General features: G+C 40.2%; 1 protein-coding gene across 1 annotated transcript; it reads right to left on the bottom strand.

Annotated features, from left to right (window-relative positions):
* Window positions 1-2,859: 2,859 nt before the first annotated feature.
* Window positions 2,860-19,206, bottom strand: LOC133444588 (proton myo-inositol cotransporter-like). The gene is made up of 11 exons (XM_061722435.1): window positions 19,147-19,206; window positions 15,963-16,420; window positions 13,940-14,099; window positions 11,990-12,201; window positions 11,103-11,217; window positions 9,937-10,100; window positions 9,727-9,838; window positions 8,123-8,248; window positions 6,671-6,789; window positions 4,843-4,995; window positions 2,860-3,287 (listed from the first exon to the last, which is right to left on the bottom strand). The coding sequence occupies exons 2-11, from the start codon at window positions 16,393-16,395 to the stop codon at window positions 3,061-3,063; spliced, it is 1,821 nt and encodes a 606-aa protein (XP_061578419.1). The 5' UTR covers window positions 16,396-16,420; window positions 19,147-19,206; the 3' UTR covers window positions 2,860-3,060.
* Between the last annotated feature and the right edge of the window lie 1,419 nt (window positions 19,207-20,625).

Raw genomic sequence — 20,625 nt, forward strand, 5'->3', positions numbered from 1 at the left:
GGTGGGTTCCTCAGGGATCTGATCAAGGTTTCTTGCAACTAACTGACGGAGGTTGTCTTTGGTGTAGGGGCTGTTTAGTGCTGAGAGGTTGAGTTTCTTGTTTGGAGCTGTCCTAGTGAATGAAGAGTTTGGACCTGACCACGAGATGATCGGTCCAGCACATATACACACACACACACTATATAGATATATGTATATATATATTAGTGGTGGGACTTGATTAAAAAATGTATCTAATTAATTAGAGGCTTTGTAATTAATTAATCACAATTAATCGCATATCAATATTTGACACGAGAAACAACCTTTTTCAATTTAAATGGATTTTGGAATATGACTGAATCATTGAATTGACACATAAACAAGGTTAAACAACAAAATGGTGTTTATTTTGATAACTGAGTGTTAACATAATGTGCAATATGAATAATAGGAATATGATTGCATTGTCCACAGGGCACAAACTTATATTCAAGTTAGCTATATTCAAGCTTTTTCAGGACTTTTTGTAAACTTTCTTTGTCTTAAACACATTTGTTTTTGTTTAGTAAAATTAAAAAACAGCAAGTACATTCCAGAAAAGGAACTGAACATTGCAAAATAGTTAAAATATTCTTGGAATAAAATAAACAGAATGTGCTTTTATCCAGGTTTCTACTCGGTAGTTTTTTAAAACTAAAAAAAAAACTAAAAAAGAGTACTAAAAGAAAGTACTGTGCATCAGTCCATCCATCCATCCATCCATTATCTTACCCGCTTTATCCCTTGCGGGGTCACGGGGGTCTGCTGGAGCCTATCCCAGCTCATTTTAGGTGAGAGGCAGGGGTTACACCCTGGACAGGTCACCAGTCCATCACAGGGCCACATATAGACACACAAACCATGCTCACAATCACACTCACGCTCACACCTACGGGCAATTTTAGAATCATCAATTAACCTCATATGCATGTTTTTGGACTGTGGGAGGAAGCCGGAGTACCCGGAGAGAACCCACGCAAGCACGGGGAGAACATGCAAACTCCACACAGAAAGGCCCCTGCCGGGCCTGGGAGTCGAACCGGGAACCTTCTTGCTGTGAGGCAACAGTGCTAACCACTAAGCCACCGTGCTGCCAATACTGTGCATCAGTATTACGGGTAATTTCTACCGGGAACCCGTGCAATGAGAAATGTTCCGCACTGTTTGGAGTGCAAAAGTAAATTGCAATTAAATGCATTTGTTTTTTTGTCGCATTATTTTTCTGTAATTAATTTATCGTAATTAACACGATAAAGTCCCAGCCCTAATATATATATATATATATATATATATATATGTGTGTGTATGTATAAAATAAAAAGAAATAAATACATATACACAAATAAAGTACAAGGAGTCAGTAATGTAACATTTAACAAAACATTTTTTATTTACCCACAACAGAGGTCTGGTAGTTTTACATGAATGGATCATGGACGTTAATGCCTTACAAACATTACAGTTTTTTTTTTATTTTTAATTAATTATGTTATAACAAGAAAAAAATGTCACTATAAAATATGCAGAAAATGTGTTCCCATGTGGACAACTTGTGCAATTTCTCAAGACTCAATGGTTTCACTTGATTAAACGACAGTTTGATCCGTAGATTCCTTCAGTACCGTTAAAGTAAAGTAAACTGGCAGACATCAAAGTGAACAAGGAGACATTCGGTATGGAGTCGTTCAGGCATTCTTGGTTGTGATTATCTCAGCTGTAGGAACAAGGACATGAGAGCCGCTCATTAAAAAGGCGTGCGAAGCGGTGCTACGCCGCCAGGCGCCGTACTTACAGTTATGTAGGCTACGCCGCCGTCGGATGCCACCGATCCGTAGTCTGCTGGGCCCAACTCGGACCGTCGCTAAAAAGGATTTAAAAACTCATTCTAGAAATCTCACTGAGCGCGTTTAATTCCTCTTTAATTCAGAATTAAAATTAAATCCGATTTAAGATGAGTAAAAATTACCATGTAAACACCTAATTCCGAATGAAAATGGCCATTCCGAATTAAACTTAATTCCGAAGTAAGTGGCTGGTTTATTCCGATTTTAAATCCGAATAGAATAATTCCACGATCATGTAAACACTCATTCCGCTTTAAATTAATTCCGGTCTTTCTGCGTTGCTTGTTCCCTCGCCCGTCCGTCGCAATGATGCTTATATTCCGCGCTGGGCTTGTTTTCCAAACAAAGTTTAAAGATGGCAGCACGAAGTAAACGGTGGTCAAGAGCAGAGATGATTTATTTAATAAATAGCTTGGAGGACCAGGAAATAATTAAAAGAACAGATGGCAGGAAACATAAAAATGGTGAGCTTTTCAAAGTTGTAGCGGCTAAGTTTGTTTTTCTTCAGAACCTTCCCAACCCCCAGACCTTAAGAGGAATTGGATAAAGCCGATCAAACGTGTTTTCCATGTAAACCTCAATTCGGAATGACTATTTCCATGTAAACTCGAAGGAAAATCGTTTAATTCGGAATTATTTAATTCGGAATAATTAATTCCGAATTAAAAAACATCATGTAACCGTGGCCATTGCCCAGTTTCTGGAGGGATTAAAGTGGACAAAGATGTTTTTGCTGGTGTTTGAGACAGTAGGAAAAGAAATCATGCAAAGATCCAGCCGGGCTGGAGGAATGGTGGGTTCGGATAAACCGTTTTTTCAGCGTTGGTAACTCTTGCTTCCCTTTTATCCCGATGAAGAGGACGATCGGAGATGAGCAGAAGATGCGGCAGGAAAAAATACGGAAAGCAGCTCAACTCCCAGTTGAGACGAAGGCAGATGGAAAAAAAATAATAATAATAACTAAAGTGGCGTGCAAGTCACCCAAGTAAAAAAATAAAAAAATAATAATAACTAAAGCGGCGTGCAAGTCACCCAAGCGAGGGAGCGTCCCAGGTAAAGTCAGCTCCTGGAGCGCTCACCTGTGGGTTTGGTCACAACCACCAGGGGGCAGCACCGATATCCCAGGTTTCAAACAGAAAAGGAGAGTGGAACCAGAAACCGGAACCAGAACCCAGAACCAGAACCCGGGCCCCGTCTAGTCTACGTCGGAGGCTTCGTTGTCAGAGTGGAGGTAGTTGCTGCCTTTTACCCGGATGTAGTGGACGTGGCGCCGGTCGTCGGGGTCCGGGCCCCCGCAGGAGCACAGCGGCCCGGTGAACAGGTTCTCGATGTCCTCCAGCTGCCGGCCCTGCGTCTCGGGGAGGCAGCCCAGCACGAACAGCAGCCCCAGAACCACCAGGCCCGTGTACAGGAAGAAGGCGCCTGAAACGCACACAGAGACACGACGTCACCATTATACACAACGCAGGTTACCAGGATCACACTAATCAAATATTTCTACAATCCAAATCGCTAAAATTTCTGGATCTTGTCAGTTTCAATACAGCAAAACTAATGTTCAAAGCAAAGAATAATTCATTACCGGGACATTGATACTGAGGGGATATCTTCAAGTATATTGTTATATCATTGCTGTCTATTGTTCTCTATTATATTGTAGTATTATAGTAAAGTAATGATAACGTAATACTATACATTATAATTACTTCTATTATTACATACAAACATAGTAGCACAATTAAATGATGGGTGTTTGTTTTGTTTTCTTTTGTTTGCCTTAATTTGTTTGATTTTGACTATATTTATATAATTGAGTATTATATCACTGTATTGAACAGTTATTAAAGTAGGTATGTGTTTTATAAGTAAGCTTATTGAAACTCGTCTTATTATATGTTAGGGGTGTAACGATACACTAATCTCACAATACGGTACGATACACGATATTGAGGTCACGATAACGATACGATATTATAGCAGTATCTTTTTAACAACCTTGAATGAGGAACATATGACTGGAAAAAATGGTCTTTTATTTGAAAGACACAAAATACAAAACAATGCTGTGTGTTTGCCCTATAGTTCCAGTTTGTAATGCTTTATAACTGTTTGAGTTTTAAAGAGAAAGCCAGGCCAACCATTTTCCACAAACTGAACTAAAAGTAAATGTCAGTTATGCATCTTCAGTTTCATACAAGTACAAATATTTAGCCACAAACTGAATAGTTTCTCTCATGTATGATTTGACTTTTTTCTTTTCCAGAAATTTAACAACTAAAATTAAATAAATAAATAAAACTAAATAAAAACATATAATTTTACATCATAAAAAGATTGATTCATGCTCACCTTATAAGTGTAAGAGGAGATTTATTTTTGTTAAGAAGGTTATTTTGGTAATTCAGGGTTCAATATTTTATAAATATATTCTTTATATTCTGATGTAAATCAGGGACTATAATGACACTAGTCAGTTTATCTGTAGTGATTAGTCTGTTTTAGATTGGGTGGAGTGATACGCCACAGTACGGCACTAGGTGCTGTGTTGATGTTCTAAAATCCTACACTGTTGAGGGACATTAAAGTACACTGGAACTCAGCAGAAGTTGTCCCCGTGTTTTCCTACTCACGACCAGAAAAAGGTTTAATTTAATAAGGTAAGGCTTAACTCTACACCAGACTTACATAAATAAAGGTTCAGAGCTCAAAACGGGACCGCAAAACGGTACTAGTTTCTTATGAGCGTAGTAAGATTTTGGTCGTCACGAGTGGTCGGATGCGGGTTTCTAGTCAACACAATAGATTAATATTAATAACCCAATATCGCGATACAGTTTGTCACCTCCACGTTGTATTCTGTTGTTTACTTTTTTGTACTCTTTTTTGCATGTTCGAAATAAATCTTCAAACCAAACCATTCAGATAAACTGTCCACGGCCCTCCAGCACCAGAACCGGGTCGGGGTGTACACTCTTACCGTAGTACGTCAGATATTCGGCGACGTGGAGGAACGTCAGAGACACCAGGACGTTGAAGGTCCAGTTGACCCCGGCGGAGCAGGCGTTCCCGGTGCTGCGGGCCCACAGCGGGTAAATCTCAGAGTTCACCGTCCACGGCATCGGACCCATGCCTGGAAAATAAAGACAATGTTTTACACTCGTCATGGAATCTCTCTCACTAGAGGATTGAATAGTTTGGACAACTGCTTCTCCAGGATCGTTGCTTGTGTCTTCCTCTTCTAGCATTGGGTTAATGTCAGGGTTACAATAACTAAACCCATTTATTTAGCTGTTAGCCTTTAAAATTAGCCTTAAACTGTTTAAGCAAACTGATAATATAGAAAATTTGATTTATTTAAGTACTGATGAACAAAATGTGCTGCTCATAAAACTATAAGAAAACAAAGTTAAAGCAAAGTGTAGTTATTGTTCAGTAAAGCCTCTAGTTAGTGTCTAGTAAAACTCTAGTTGGTGTTTAGTAAAGCCTCTAGTTGGTGTTTAGCCTCTAGTTGGTGTTTAGTAAAGCCTCTAGTTGGTGTTTAGTAAAGCCTCTAGTTAGTGTTAGTAAAACTCTAGTTGGTGTTTAGCCTCTAGTTAGTGTTTAGTAAAGCCTCTAGTTAGTGTTAGTAAAACTCTAGTTGGTGTTTAGCCTCTAGTTAGTGTTTAGTAAAGCCTCTAGTTAGTGTTAGTAAAACTCTAGTTGGTGTTTAGTAAAGCCTCTAGTTAGTGTTAGTAAAACTCTAGTTGGTGTTTAGCCTCTAGTTAGTGTTTAGTAAAGCCTCTAGTTGGTGTTTAGTAAGGCCTCTAGTTGGTGTTTAGCCTCTAGTTAGTGTTTAGCCTCTAGTTAGTGTTAGTAAAACTCTAGTTGGTGTTTAGCCTCTAGTTGGTGTTTGGTAAAGCCTCTAATTGGTGTTTAGTAAGGCCTCTAGTTGGTGTTTAGTAAGGCCTCTAGTTAGTGTTTAGCCTCTAGTTGGTGTTTAGTAAAGCCTCTAGTTGGTGTTTAGTAAAGCCTCTAGTTAGTGTTTAGTAAAACTCTAGTTGGTGTTTAGTAAAGCCTCTAGTTAGTGTTTAGTAAAGCTTCAATTTAAACCGTTTAAGCAAACTGATAATATAGAAAATTTGATCTATTTAAGTACTGATGAACAAAATTTGCTGCTCATAAAACTATAAAAAAACAAAGTTAAAGCAAAGTGTAGTTATTGTTTAGTAAACCTATAGTTAGTGTTAGTAAAGCCTCTAGTTGGTGTTTAGTAAAGCCTCTAGTTAGTGTTAGTAAAACTCTAGTTGGTGTTTAGTAAAGCCTCTAGTTGGTGTTTAGTAAAGCCTCTAGTTGGTGTTTAGCCTCTAGTTGGTGTTTAGTAAAGCCTCTAGTTGGTGTTTAGCCTCTAGTTGGTGTTTAGTAAAGCCTCTAGTTGGTGTTTAGTAAAGCCTCTAGTTGGTGTTTAGTAAAGCCTCTAGTTGGTGTTTAGTAAAGCCTCTAGTTAGTGTTTAGTAAAGCCTCTAGTTGGTGTTTAGTAAAGCCTCTAGTTAGTGTTTAGTAAAGCCTCTAGTTGGTGTTTAGTAAAGCCTCTAGTTAGTGTTTAGTAAAGCCTCTAGTTGGTGTTTAGTAAAGCCTCTAGTTAGTGTTTAGTAAAGCCTCTAGTTGGTGTTTAGTAAAGCCTCTAGTTGGTGTTTAGCCTCTAGTTAGTGTTAGTAAACCTCTAGTTGGTGTTTAGTAAAGCCTCTAGTTAGTGTTTAGTAAAGCCTCTAGTTAGTGTTAGTAAAACTCTAGTTGGCGTTTAGCCTCTAGTTGGTGTTTATTCAGACCTGGAGCGAAGAAGGCGAGGTAGAGGATGAGGCCCACCAGGACGACCCAGGAGTACGACGTGGGGCAGAAGTTGTACGCCCAGATCGGGCTGCCGGCCGCCTCCGTCACGTTGGAGCACCTGGCCAAGAAAAGATCGGTCGTTGAGCGTCCTCTGGCAGCAAACCCCGCCCTGGTACCCAGTAGGGCTGCAACGAGCGACTATTTTAATAGTTGACTAGTCACCGACTATTGAAACGATTAGTCAACTAATCGGATAATTAGTCATTTCTTTAAAATTTGGTATGAGGTTGTTTTAATTATGTGGCAAATGATAATAAACACAAGAAAGATGGCACTAGAGCCCTGATATAGCGGGACTGTTTTCTTCATCCTGCTCCCGCCCGCATCCGCAAAACTCTGAGAATTCATGCCCGCACGGCGCACAATAATAGAGATGCATTGATTTAGTGTCTTCTCCCGTCCCATCATCCATCATTATCATCATCACACAAGTTTTTTTCACCTTTCAGGGATTATCAATTATGTGATTGAGGTTATAACAACGAGAGTAGCTGTGAGTGGCTCAAATAATACTAATAATTATTAGAGCGGGACTTTGATAAGCGTCAGCTTCTCCCGTACCCTTTTCGTCATGTGCTGAGTATGCAATGTATAATGTTCTGGAGATGAAATGTGTCTATATAAACATGCCGAAATAAACGAAATAAACGAAATAACATGAAATAAACAAAGTTAACAAATTAAACAAACTAATTTAACAAATTAATCACTTGGCCATTACATTGCTGTGGAGGAATGTTGCTGACCGACTTCGGTCCCAATCCCGTGCGTCTCTCTTCCAAGATTAATTTTAAATAATTTTGTCAGGCACAGTCAGGCATAACTTTAAAGCTCTCTTTTAAAGCCAAAATAGGCTTAATATCTTACCAAGGCGAGTCCGTTTCGTTCAAAACTCCGACGTGCTTTCTCTTCAAATGCTCGTGCATTGCTGACGCGCTCCCGTGATAAGCAAGGTCTGCTTTGCAAACCTTGCAAGTCGTCTTTTTATTCGCCGTATCGAGGCTAAAAGGCTCCCAAACTTTTGAAGTTTTATTTCCCGCAGCTCCTGTACAGGATGTACAGGACATTTTGTTTCACCGCTCGCTGAGACGCTATCGTGCATGCGCGACTCTCGGCAGAGATTGTATTGAAGTGAGACGCCTCACTACATTGGAAAAACACGTCTGGCGACAATTGTCGACAATGGAATTCATCGTCAACAGTTTTGATTATTGATTTTTGTCGACGTCGACGAATCGTTGCAGCCCGACCAAGAACCCCAGGGGGCGTGGCCTCCCCCAACCCAGCCCCCAGACCCCCCAGGGGGCGTGGCCTCGCAAAAAAAAAAAAAAAAAACAGGGGGCGTGGCCTCCCCTAACCCCGCCCCAGACCCCCAGGGGGCGTGGCCTTACCTTCCCCAGGCCGCGTGGTCGCTGGTCTCCCGGCTGACGGGGACGCAGGACGACTCGAACACGCTGGTGCCGTTGTCACGGTAACAGAACCCACAACCCGGGTCCAGCATGCAGCGCTCGCACGACCTGCGGGGGAGAGAGGTGGTGAGAGTCAGAACCGCTGGGCCGAGGCGGGTCCAGAACTCCAGGACTGTAATTGGACTCATGAGGAGCCGGACTCCACCGACGTCGTTAAGTCATCAAGTCATCAGCTGCAGGAATGTCGGGTCAGAACGAGGTCGGTCCGTTTCAGAGCTGCTGCTCTGGATCCAGAACCACTCCTCTCTCTCTAGATCAGGGATCATCAACCCGCGGCTCTAGAGCTGCATGTGGCTCTTTAGCGGCGCCCTAGTGGCTCCTGGAGCTTTTTCAAAAATGTTTGACCTTTTATTTCCTGTTTTTCTTCTTTTTCTTTTCCTTTTTCTTCTCTTTTTTTCTTCTTTTCTTCCTTTTTCCTTTCCTTTTTAATCTCGACATTTCGACTTTTTTCTCGACATTTTGACTTTTTTCTCAACATTTCGACTTTTTTCTCAACATTTCGACTTTTTTCTCGAAATTTTGACTTTTTTCTCAACATTTCAACTTTTTCTCGAAATTTTGACTTTTTTCTCGACATTTTGACTTTTTTCTCAACATTTTGACTTTTTTCTCAACATTTAGATTTTTTTTCACGAAATTTTGACTATTTCCTCGAAATTTTGACTTTTTTCTCGACAATTCGACTTTTTTCTCAACATTTCGACTTTTTTCTCAAGATTTTACTTCAACATTAATCTTGACATTTTGACTTTTTTCTCGAAATTTTGACTTTTTTCTCGACATTTTGACTTTTTTTCCTCAACATTTTGATTTTTTTCACGAAATTTTGACTATTTCCTCGAAATTTCGACTTTTTTCTTGAAATTTTGACTTTTTTCTCGACAATTCGACTTTTTTCTCAACATTTCGACTTTTTTCTCAAGATTGTACTTCAACGTTAATCTTGACATTTCAACTTTTTTCTCGAAATTTTGACTTTTTTCTTAAAATTTTGACTTTTTTCTCGACATTTCGACTTTTTTCTCAAGATTATACTTCAACATTAATCTTGACATTTCGACTTTTTTCTCAACATTTTGACATTTTTCTCAATATTTCGATTTTTTTCACGAAATTTTGACTATTTCCTTGAAATTTTGACTTTTTTCCTCGACATTTTGACTTTTTTCTCGAAATTTTGACTTTTTTCTCGACATTTCGACTTTTTTCTCGACATCTCGACTTTTTTCTCGACATTTCGTTTTTTTTCTCAAAATTTCAATTGTCTCGAATTGCATAATGAAAAAAAAATCTTCCCCCAGGTCTAACTAATATAGATACATGCAGCATGTGTTTGCCTTCATTCTAAGGTTTATATAAGACTTTTTATTTTTTGCAGCTCCAGACATATTTGTTTTTTGTGTTTTTGGTCCAATACGGCTCTTTCAACATTTTGGGTTGAAGACCCCTGATCCAGAACCAGAACCACTCCTCTTTCTCCAGAACCACTTCTAACATCAGAATAAAGTTTCTTCCCCTCGTTTTACCGGCGGAGGCTGCAGGTGGAGTTCTGGTCGACCGGGTCGAGGGTGACGAGTGGAGAGTTCTGGGCCGACAGCAGGAACCCGACGGCCAGCAGCGCCAGACTGAGACCGGTACCTGGTCGGAGGAGAACAGAGACCGGGGTAAGAGGAAACCGGGTGGAAACCTGGGTCACCATGCGGGTCAGAACCGTCAGAAGCGTCCGGACCACCGACCCAGAAGGCTGCCCAGCGTCAGCTTGCGGCGGCCGACCCGCTCCACCAGCCAGAACCCCACCAGCGTGAACAGAAAGTTGGTGGCGGAGGTGGCGGCGGCCAGCCAGATGGCCTCCTTGTCGTCCCGCACACCCGCCATCTGCAGGATGGTGGCGCTGTAGTACCTGCGGGTCAGAACCGGTCAGAACGAGTCGTCAATAGGGGTGTAACAATATATCGTACCACAAAATTTTGCGATACAAAGAGGTGAAAAACTGGCTGCATTTACATGGGCAGTTTAATTCCTCTTTAATTCATAATTAAAATACGATTTAAAATGAGTAAAACAAGGGGACTGTAGTCATGTGGTGACACTGAAATATAGAGTTGTGTGTCATCGGCATAAGTATGGTAGGAAATGTTGTGATGTTCCATAATCTGAGCTAGCAGTAGCATATAGATGTTGCATAGAAGCGGTCCGAGAATGGACCCTTGAGGAACCCCACATGTGATCTTGGTTCTCTTAGACCAGGGGTCGGCAACCCAAAATGTTTAAAGAGCCATATTGGACCAAAAACACAAAAAACAAATATGTCTGTAGCCGCAAAAACTGAAAAGCCTTAGAATGAAGGCAAATGGCGAAATGCGAAATGTCGAGAAAAAAGTCGAAATGTTGAGAAAAAAGTCGAAATGTCGAGAAAAAAGTCGAAATGTCAAGAAAAAAGTTGAAATGTCGAGAAAAAAGTCAAAATTTCGAGAAAAAAGACGAAATGTTGAGAAAAAAGTCGAAATATTGAGAAAAAAATCGAAATGTTGAGAAAAAAGTTGAAATGATGAGAAAATAGTAAACATTTAGAGGACAAGAGTTGAAATGTTGAGAAAAAAGTCAAAATGTCGAGATTAAAAAGGAAAACGAAAAAGGAAGAAAAAAAAGGAAAAAAAGGAAAAAAAGAAGAAAAAAGAAGAAAAAAAAGAAAAAAAAGAGAAAAGAAAAAGAAAAGAAGAAAAAAAGGAAAAAAGGTCAAACATTTTTGAAAAAGCTCCAGGAGCCACTAGGGCGGCGCTAAAGAGCCGCATGCGGCTCTAGAGCCGCGGGTTGCCGACCCCTGTCTTAGACTCATGGTTTCCAATTGACACAAAAAACAACAACAACAAAAACAACAACAACAAGCGGAGGCTCCACCCACATGACGGTGTTGATCCCCGACAGCTGCTGGAACATCTGCAGGCCGCAGCCGACGGCGAGGGCCCGGCGGGTCGGACCGTGGGCCAGCATCCGCAGGATGACCACGCCCCCTGGACCTGAGGACACACCCCCTTTTTAACAACTGTTTAAGCTGTGATAATATAGAAAATTAGAAATCAGATTTATTTAAGTTGTGATGAACAAACTTTGCTGCTCATAAAACTATATGAAAAACAAACAAAGTTAAAGCAAAGTATAAAAAAGTTAGATCAGCTTAGATCGCTGTACCTCTACGGAAGAGTATTAGAGCCATGCAGGAGAAAATATAATATTTGAGAGGGGAAGATTTTTTTTTTATTGTATACTTTGAGAAAAAAGATGAAATGTCGAGAATAAAGTCGAAGTTTCGAGAATAAAGTTGAAATACATTTCGACTTTTTTCGAAATGTCGAAATAAAGTTGAAATGTCGAGAAAAAAGTCGAAATGTCGAGATTAATGTTGAAATACAATTTCAAGAATAGAGTCGAAATTTCGTGAATAAAGTCGAAATTTTGAGAATAAAGTTGAAATACATTTCGACTTTTTTTCTCGAAATTGTACTCTAGAGCCGCATGCGGCTCTTTAGCGCCGCCCTAGTGGCTCCCTGGAGCTTTTTCAAAAATGTTTGACCTTTTTTTTCCTTTTTTTCTTCTTCTTTTTTTCTCCTTTTTTTCCTTTTTCTTTTCCTTTTTAATCTCGACATTTCGACTTTTTTCCTCAAAGTGCATAATAAAAAAAAAAAAATGTTCCTCCTCTAAAATATTATTTTTATTATTCTCCTGCCTGGCCCTAATACTCTTCTGTACTTTGCTGATGTCTCCGCCCCGTTAACCTCTCGTCCTCCTCACCTCCGGCGGCGCCGCCCTTCTGCTCCTCCTCCACGCCGGCCCGGATGGCCTGGAACTCGTCCTCCACGTCCGGGTCTCCCCGGATCCGGACCAGCACCCGCCGGGCCTCCTGGCCCCGGCCCTTCTGCAGCAGCCAGCGCGGGCTCTCGGGCAGGAACAGGAAGCCGCAGAACTGCAGCAGGGCGGGCAGGACGGAGAGGCCCAGCATGAACCTGCAGGGCCGAAATATAACCACGAATAAATCAGAGCTAAAGCTGCAACAACCAATCCAGAAAACCGAGAAAAGTCGGGTCGCAGGTTCGAGTCCCGATTCTCTCTCTCTCTCCCCCCTTCCTGTCTACACTTCAAATAAAGGCCCCTAGAGCCACAAAAACCTTAAAAAGATAAATAAAACTATTATTACTTTTGATCATTTTTTAAAATATAATCAATGTTTTGATCTGCCACAATAATGTAATGAATTTAAAGGAAAACAGCTCAAGTTGAGGGCTATTCTCAGCTATTTTTAGGTGAGATTAAAAAAAAAGATTGATTAGATTAATTATTTACAGATCTCTCTTTTTTTTTAATCAGTTGACAGCACTAATTAAAAATCATTAATCAAACGAATTTGATTAATGATTTGTTGTGTTGTGCGATTTATGCGTCACTAGCAGGACTATTAACCTTCATCTGTAGAGTAAAGACCAAAAAGCTCCAGTTTGGTCTCATCTGTCCAAAGGACATTCTCCCAGAAGCTTTGTGGCTTGTCAACATGCATTTTTGCAAATTCCAGTCTCACTTTTTTATGTCACATCAACTCTATGTTCATAGACTCAAAAACCAAGCATACGAAGAAAAGAACACTGTCCCTACGGTGAAACATGGAGGAGGCTCAGTAATGTTTTGGGGCTGCTTTGCTGCATCTGGCACAGGGTGTCTTGAATGTGTGCAAGGTAAAATGAAATCTGAAGACTATCAAGGCATTCTGGAGAGAAATGTGCTGCCTAGTGTCAGAAAGCTTGGTCTCAGTCGCAGGTCATGGATCTTCCAACAGGACAACGATCCAAAACACACGGCCAAAAACACCCAAGAATGGCTGAGAGAAAAGCGTTGGACTATTCTAAAGTTCCTTCCATGAGCCCAGATCTGAATCCCATTGAACATCTGTGGAAGGAGCTGAAACATGCCATTTGGAGAAGACACCCATCAAACCTGAGACAACTGGAGCAGTTTGCTCATGAGGAGTGGGCCAAAATACCTGTTGACAGCTGCAGAACGCTCATTGACAAATACAGAAATCGTTTAATTGCATTGATTGCCTCAAAAGGTTGTGCAACAAAATATTAAGTTATGGGTACCATCATTTTTGTCCAGCCTTATTTCATTAGTTTGTTTTTTTTTATAATTATGTTAATCAACAATTCAAAAGTAATGGCTGATTTTGATTATTTAATTTTCAATACATTTATTTATTGTTACTTTTGTAAGTTTCAAGTGATTTCAGTGAGAATTGTGGGTTTTTCCTTCTTTAACTGAGGGGTACCAACAATTTTGTCCACGTGTGTACACACACACACACACACACACACACACACACACACACACACACACACACACACACACACACACACACACACACACACACACACACACACACACACACACACACACACACACACACACACACACACACACACACTATATTGTACTTTGTAAAAAAAGAAAACCTACATATTTTGCAGGTATATAGCATATATTTGTATATATATATAAGTATTTTGGTTACATTGGTTTTCTTTACTGAAGCTATTTGACAAAAATGTATATATTCAGTTCAAAGAGGCAGAAATTGATTTTATTATTATTTTTGGGGGCAGGGGGTCTGATTCATTGATTAATCAAAACAATCAACCGATTACTGGATTATTAGCGTAACGGTCAATTGCAGCCCTGCGGGTCCAGACGCACCTCCATCCGTCGCGGCTCATGTAGCTGAAGGCTCCGTCCACCACGCTGGCGATGAACTGCCCCCCCGTGATGAACAGGGAGTTGAGGGTGACCAGCTGACCCCGGCGCTGGGGGGGGGACACCTCCGCCATGTACACGGGCACCGTCATCGAAGCAATGCCTGATGGGAAGAGAGAAACGCCTCAGGTTGGGCCGCAGGGCCGAGAACAGGGGGGCGGGGGAACTAGGGCTGAACGATTAATTGCATTTGCAATAATATAAAACGAGATTTTTCTAACCGCAAAGGCTGCAATTTGACTAGTCACGTGATCTGGTCACATAATGTGCGAGTGAGCAGAGCGGGAAGAGCAGAACCGGCAGGGAAAAAAAGTCAACAGATTTAACCTAAATCTATCATGGCTTCAAGGTTTTGATTGTTTTTGCTAAAGAAATTCAGCCTCTGAGCCATGTCTTTATCTTCCCATTCTCTAACCTCATTATCTATGCAGGATTCTGAGTGGGCGGGGCTATGATAATGAGGCTCTGTGCTGATTGGCTGCCTGAATGATGCGATACACCGCTACGAAAAAATGGCGGAAGCTCCGGCCAACGGAGTTAGTTGTGGGCGTGGTTTCACGCATCGGAGGCCAAACTATGTAAATCGCTCCCGTCGTTACGTAACGAAAGGGAGCAGAATCTGAACGGCTCGTAGAAGTCACATCAGACTGGACGGCTCATCCGGGCGGCTGTACAGACACTGCAGAATTTGGTTGCTTTCCTCCTTCTCTGAGTTGGCAGGCTGAGGGGAGACCACTTTATATATGTTAAAGCAAGAGAAAACCTGTTTTTCATACAGGTCCCCTTTAAAGAGGTAAAGCCACAGATTTGTTTTCTTTATTGTTGTAATCTGTGCTTTAAATAAATCTGACATTTTTTATTATAAAACAGACAGTTGAAAAATTATGGAAGATTTTTTGTGCCAAAATTAAATAAATAAATAAATACATCATTAATTAATTAAAATGGGAATTAAATATATCATTAATTAATTAAATGTCATTAATTAATTAAAATTAGAATTAAATATGTCATTCATTAATTAAAATACAATTCCTTTTAAGTAAAAAAATACATTATTTCAGCATTTAATTAATTAATGACATTTAATTAATGATTTCGTGTTGCTGCGTGTGAATCATGAAATGTAAAACTGTCAGTTTCACTCGTCAAACTCAGTGGGCGGATTCCAAACACCTGATTGGTTCCCCTGCACATCAAGTCAAGGCAAATCGAATCCACATAATGGATTGTTGCAGGGCTTGTGAACACATTACGATAAACTAGGTGGCATTATTCACCTCTACGTTGGTTTGGATACTTTACTCCAAAACTCCTCCGGCTGCAGCAGCTCCGTCACAGCAGATACCTGCTGCTGCATCACGCAACTCTCTACAACACGCAACTCACAGCTGTCATGTTTAGAAAGGCTCCTCTTACCTCCAGTTTCAGACCAAAGCAGTGGATTCCACTAGATTTGCGTTAGCTCCGCCCACTGAGTTTGACGAGTGAAACTGACAGTTTTACATTTACATTTCATGATTCAGCAACACGAAATCATTAATTAATTGTGTCATTAATTAATTAAATGCAGTTTTACATTTCATGTTTCACACGCAACACAAAATAATTAATTAAATGTGTCATTAATTAATTAAATGCTGAAATAATAAATATATTTTTTTACTTAAAATGAATTGTATTTTAATTAATGACATATTTAATTCTAATTTTAATTAATTAATGACACATTTAATTAATTAATGACATATTTCATTCCCATTTTAATTAATTCATGATGTATTTATTTATTTAATTTTGGCACAAAAAATCCTCCATAAAAAATACACGAGAACAGGACCTTGAAAAAATAATCGCATATTAAATCGCAATCGCAATATTGAAGAAAAAAATTGCAATCAGATTATTTTCAAAAATCTATCAGCCCTAGCGGGAACCTTTGACCCGGGAACCGACGGCGACTCACCGATGCCCAGCCCCACCGTGACCCTCCCCAGCAGCAGCACCCCCCGGTTGGGGGCCGCGCCCAGCAGCACCCCCCCGACGGCGAACACCAAGCTGGCCCCCAGGATGCAGCGGCGGCGGCCCAGCCGGCCGTTCAGGTAGCCGCCCGCCAGGGCGGAGAGGGCCGCGGCCCCCACCGTGCTGGACACCAGCAGCTCCTGCCACAGCGCGCTCAGGTTCAGCTCCCGCTTCAGCAGCAGCATGGCCCCGGACACCACGCCCGTGTCGTAGCCGAACAGGAACCCCCCCAGGGCCGAGAAGAAGGCCAGCACGTAGATGAAGGCCGGCGAGGGCGGGGGGTCCCGGTCCGGGTCTCCTCGGGGGGGAGGCACGATGAGACCCCGCTCCCCATCGTCTCCAGCTGACTGCCTCCTGCCGGCCATCGGGTCGCCCATGAGCCTCAGACGGAGCTCATCGTGGCTGTCGGGTCAAAAGAGGAGTTACTACTTAGGGAGCCTTTAATTGGTCACACAGAAAAAACCACATCCAAGCCCTTGTTTTCTTCACAAAACATTTATAAAACCACAAATTAACATCCATAAATCCACAAACATCCATAAATCCACCGTTACGAGAATAAACTTGTCATTTCCGGAGAAACCGACCTTAGTTACTACTTAGGGTGCCTTTAATCGGTCACACAGAACCAACTCTGAACCCCTGTTTTCTTCACAAAATATTCATAAATCCACAAATAAACATCCATAAATTCACTTCAACACAGACTTGAAAATAACAGACCCGAAAAAAAGGAAGTTAGAAGCTTTTGTTTCACTTTCAGAGTAAAATAAGTTAATAAGTTTAAGTTTACACTTCTTCTTACTCCTTTTTGCACATGTAAATTAAGATAAAGTGTTAAAGTAAGAAATTCTTTGTTTTGTTGTTTTGTTTTCTTATCTTCTCTTGAATTGTTGTTTTTTTTTACATGTACAAAATAAATCAAATCAAATCAAAATTCAACATCTGAGCGTTTTCACTCGTCCAGAAAGAAGCAGAAAAACATTACAGATTTGTGACTAATTCAGCTGATAATAGTTCAAAATAAGTTGCTGTTAAGAGAATAAACTTGTCATTTCGGGAGAAACTGACCTTAGTTACTACTTAGGGTGCCTTTAATCGGTCACACAGAACCATCTCTGAACCCTCATTTTCTTTACAAATATCCATAAATCCACAAATAAACATCCATAATCCAAAATTAATCTTGGTTAGTTTAAATATACTTTATTTACTTAATTCTTTATTTGAAAGGTGTATATGAATTGGTTTGTGGGGACATGGTATTGTTTGTGTTGTATGTATTATGGACAGATGAGTTCAGAAGGAATCATTTTTTGTTGGTTTGTTGCCTTGTCTTCGCCCCCCTCCTTTCTTGTGTCAGAGCTAGGGATGTTAACAATTAATCGATTTTCGATTAATTGCCGTTATGAAATTACCCGATTAAAATTAATGATTACAATTAATCTATTCATTTATTTATTTTTTTCGTTTAATTTCACCAGCTGGTATTACGCCCGGACCACATTTAATGCGACACAACGCGCCGCGCCGCACACATAAAGTTAGAAGAAAGAGACGGCGGATATGTTTGGTTTTAGTAACATCATGCTCAGGCAATGAGTCTGCAATGGCCCAGACGGGAGACACATGTAGCTCAGTGCTTAACTTTTATTTTTAATCCACTCTATATTCTTCTGGTTGTTCACCGACATGCTCCCCTAAAGCCTGAATTATGGTTCTGCCTAAAATCGACGCAGAGCCGCCGCCGTAGCCTACGGCGTAGGTTCTGCGTTGTTGTAACGCGGAACCATAAATCAGCCTTCACTCGGTACATACATAGGTTTCTCTAAACATCTGTCCCCGCTACAGTTTTAACTAAAAGAAAATGTGCTCCAATACAGCAGGTCTCATAATTTTATTTTGAACACTGCCAAAACTCTAACTTAAAACGTAACTAGAACTTAAAATTTGCTTGACACAAATGACACTATTATGGCTGCTGCTACTACTAATAGCCTTGAAGTGCACTTTATATTATATTCCTTGTGGTACAAAAATGTCTTTTTGTTACTTTTGTATCAAATAAATATTTGATTAAGGAATACATTAAAATTTCCTTTGTATTTTATATAAGCAAAAACAATTATGTTTGTATCTCAGATGGGGGAAAAACGCCGCTTATCAACTAATCGATGATCGATCAATAAGGTTATCAACTGTCAATTAATGAAATAATCGATAATTTGCATCCCTAGTCAGAGCGTCTGCAGTGATTTAATGAGTGATTATTGACACGTGCAGATGAAGGGAAGAGTGTGAGAGTGGGAAGCGGGACAGTTTTTTGACTGCAAAGGGCAGATCGTAGAAATTAAATTAAGATGCTTTTTTTTGCCTTTTTGATGGATACTTTTTGCAAAAGTTATTATCTGCTGAACTATCATTAAATTGCATCAATTTGGGGGTGACGCTGGATCCGCGTCTGTCTTTTGTTTTTGACTATGTTGACCCGCTCAGTAGCGGATCACAAAAGTTTGGATAGAGAAGCCGCAACACCCCATTTTCTTCACAAAACGTTCATAAATCCACAAATAAACATCCATAAATCCACTTCAACACAGACTTGAAACTAACAGACCCGAAAAATAGGAAGTAAGATGCTTTCGTTTCATTTTCAGAGTAAAATTCAACATCAGCGTTTTCACTCGTCTAGAAAGAAGCAGAAAAATGTTGAAGATTTGTGACTAATTCAGCCGATAATAGTTCAAAATAAGTTGCTGTTACGAGAATAAACTTGTCATTTCGGGAGAAACTGACCTTAGTTACTACTTAGGGTGCCTTTAATCGGTCACACACAACCACCTCTGAACCCCCGTTTTCTTTACAAATATCCATAAATCCACAAATAAACATCCATAAATCCACAAATAAACATCCATAAATCCACTTCAACACAGACTTGAAACTAAGAGACCCGAAAAAAGGAAGTTAGAAGCTTTTGTTTCATTTTCAGAGCAAAACATTTGACTGTTTTCACTCGTCTAGAAATAAGCAGAAAAATGATACAGATTTGTGACTAATTGAGCTGATAATCGTTCAAAATAAGTTGCTGTTATGAGAATAAACTTGTCATTTCGGGAGAAACTGACCTTAACGAGGCTTTTTGACAGATTCACACGTTTGTTTACTTCTGTCGCACTTCCGCGCTGCCATGCTTACATGACGTCATTAGCCCCGCCCACGACTATTTATAGAAATACAGTGGTGCGTTCGCGGAACCTCGGAAATCGGAAACGCAACAGTGTCACCCCTCATTTAATTACATCTATAACGTCATCCACGGGGTCAATACAGTGCGAATTGATGACAGCGGGATACCTCTAGTTATATATACGTTTATTGCTTTATATAATTTAATTTGATGCAGTACAAAACAAATTCAAGCACATAGAGTTAACATGGGTGTAAATTCTAACTCTGGAGACCAAAACTGTGTTTAACCAGACTGTAAATATATGTATTTCTCCTGTAAAGATGGACATTTGGAGCATCTAGTGGTCAGTCGAGGAACTGCGAGTCTTTCATACTTTCTGAATGAATTAAACTGCTGGAACTTGGTTCCAGTTGGAAATAAAATGTTATTAATTCATAAAAGCCCGGAATGAGGTGTTTAGCACATGAAAATAGCAAACTAACACAAACACTGATAGAAAGTGTACGTCTAACTTAGAAAAAGGTGTATGATAAGCTGCAATGGTGCATTAAAAAAACATTTCTCGGTGAATAAAGCAAGCCTCTTGTAGGGTTTTATTTTTAAAATGTCTACGAGTTGAAAATCTGACTTTAGAGTTGCGTATTAAAGCTTCAAGAACTGCGAATATTAAAATTCCGAGTATAATGAACGCACCATATAACCAAAGGAGACAGTCGGTCTCCGCCAGACTTCATTCAAAAAACTTTTTTTTTTTTAAAATGCATTAATTATCGGCAGGTGTGAACGTGTTAACCCATTATAGGACATCAGTTGAGTCTATTTGACAAACCGGCTGTTTTATTAGTCATACTTTAAAAGTTTTGAAGAACTTATCACATATTCACTTATTTGAATATTCAGATTTAGGGTAGTTTCATTCATGTAATTTTCTTTTCCTTTTTTTATATCACCCAGTTATTTCGATATATGCTATGGTGGGAGTTCCTGTCTGCACAAACTACAAGCAAAGAGGAAAATCAGTGGCTCCTACCTCTGAAACCGGCTCCTCTGAAGGTCTGCAGCTGCTGCTGTGTTGCAGGACAAACAGGAAGCTTCTGTTGGGAATCATATGATCCCGCCGGCCGGTCACAGCTTTAATGGGGTTAACCTGATCATCCAGGGATTCTTGCACAACAGCGTCCTGTTGACCGACCCACCAGTCCGGCCTACAGTTTACTGTCCACGGAGGTTGACCTTTAGTTTGGGAGTCAACGCTGGGCCGAGTCACGTGCACTTTGTTTGGTTAATAGCTGCATTTCAGACCCATGACAACAGCAAGGGGAGGCTTTTAATTAGCCAAAGTAAAATTATGTTAAACCATGAAGTTGTGCATGGTTAGGGTCATGCTTTCACTTTTAATCACAGCTGACGTATT

The sequence above is a fragment of the Cololabis saira genome, chromosome 5, assembly GCF_033807715.1.
Source record: "Cololabis saira isolate AMF1-May2022 chromosome 5, fColSai1.1, whole genome shotgun sequence".
Lineage (NCBI taxonomy): Eukaryota > Metazoa > Chordata > Actinopteri > Beloniformes > Belonidae > Cololabis > Cololabis saira.

What these genes read in the sequence shown, in the direction of transcription:
- LOC133444588 (XM_061722435.1), bottom strand. Translation starts at nt 16,395, where the DNA reads ATGGGCGACCCGATGGCCGGCAGGAGGCAGTCAGCTGGAGACGATGGG. An exon ending in GACGCTGGGCAGCCTTCTGG is followed by an intron (nt 9,839 to 9,936) that starts GTCGGTGGTCCG and finishes TCCTCCGACCAG; the next exon opens with GTACCGGTCTCAGTCTGGCG. An exon ending in GACCACGCGGCCTGGGGAAG is followed by an intron (nt 6,790 to 8,122) that starts GTAAGGCCACGC and finishes TTTCTTGGCCAG; the next exon opens with GTGCTCCAACGTGACGGAGG.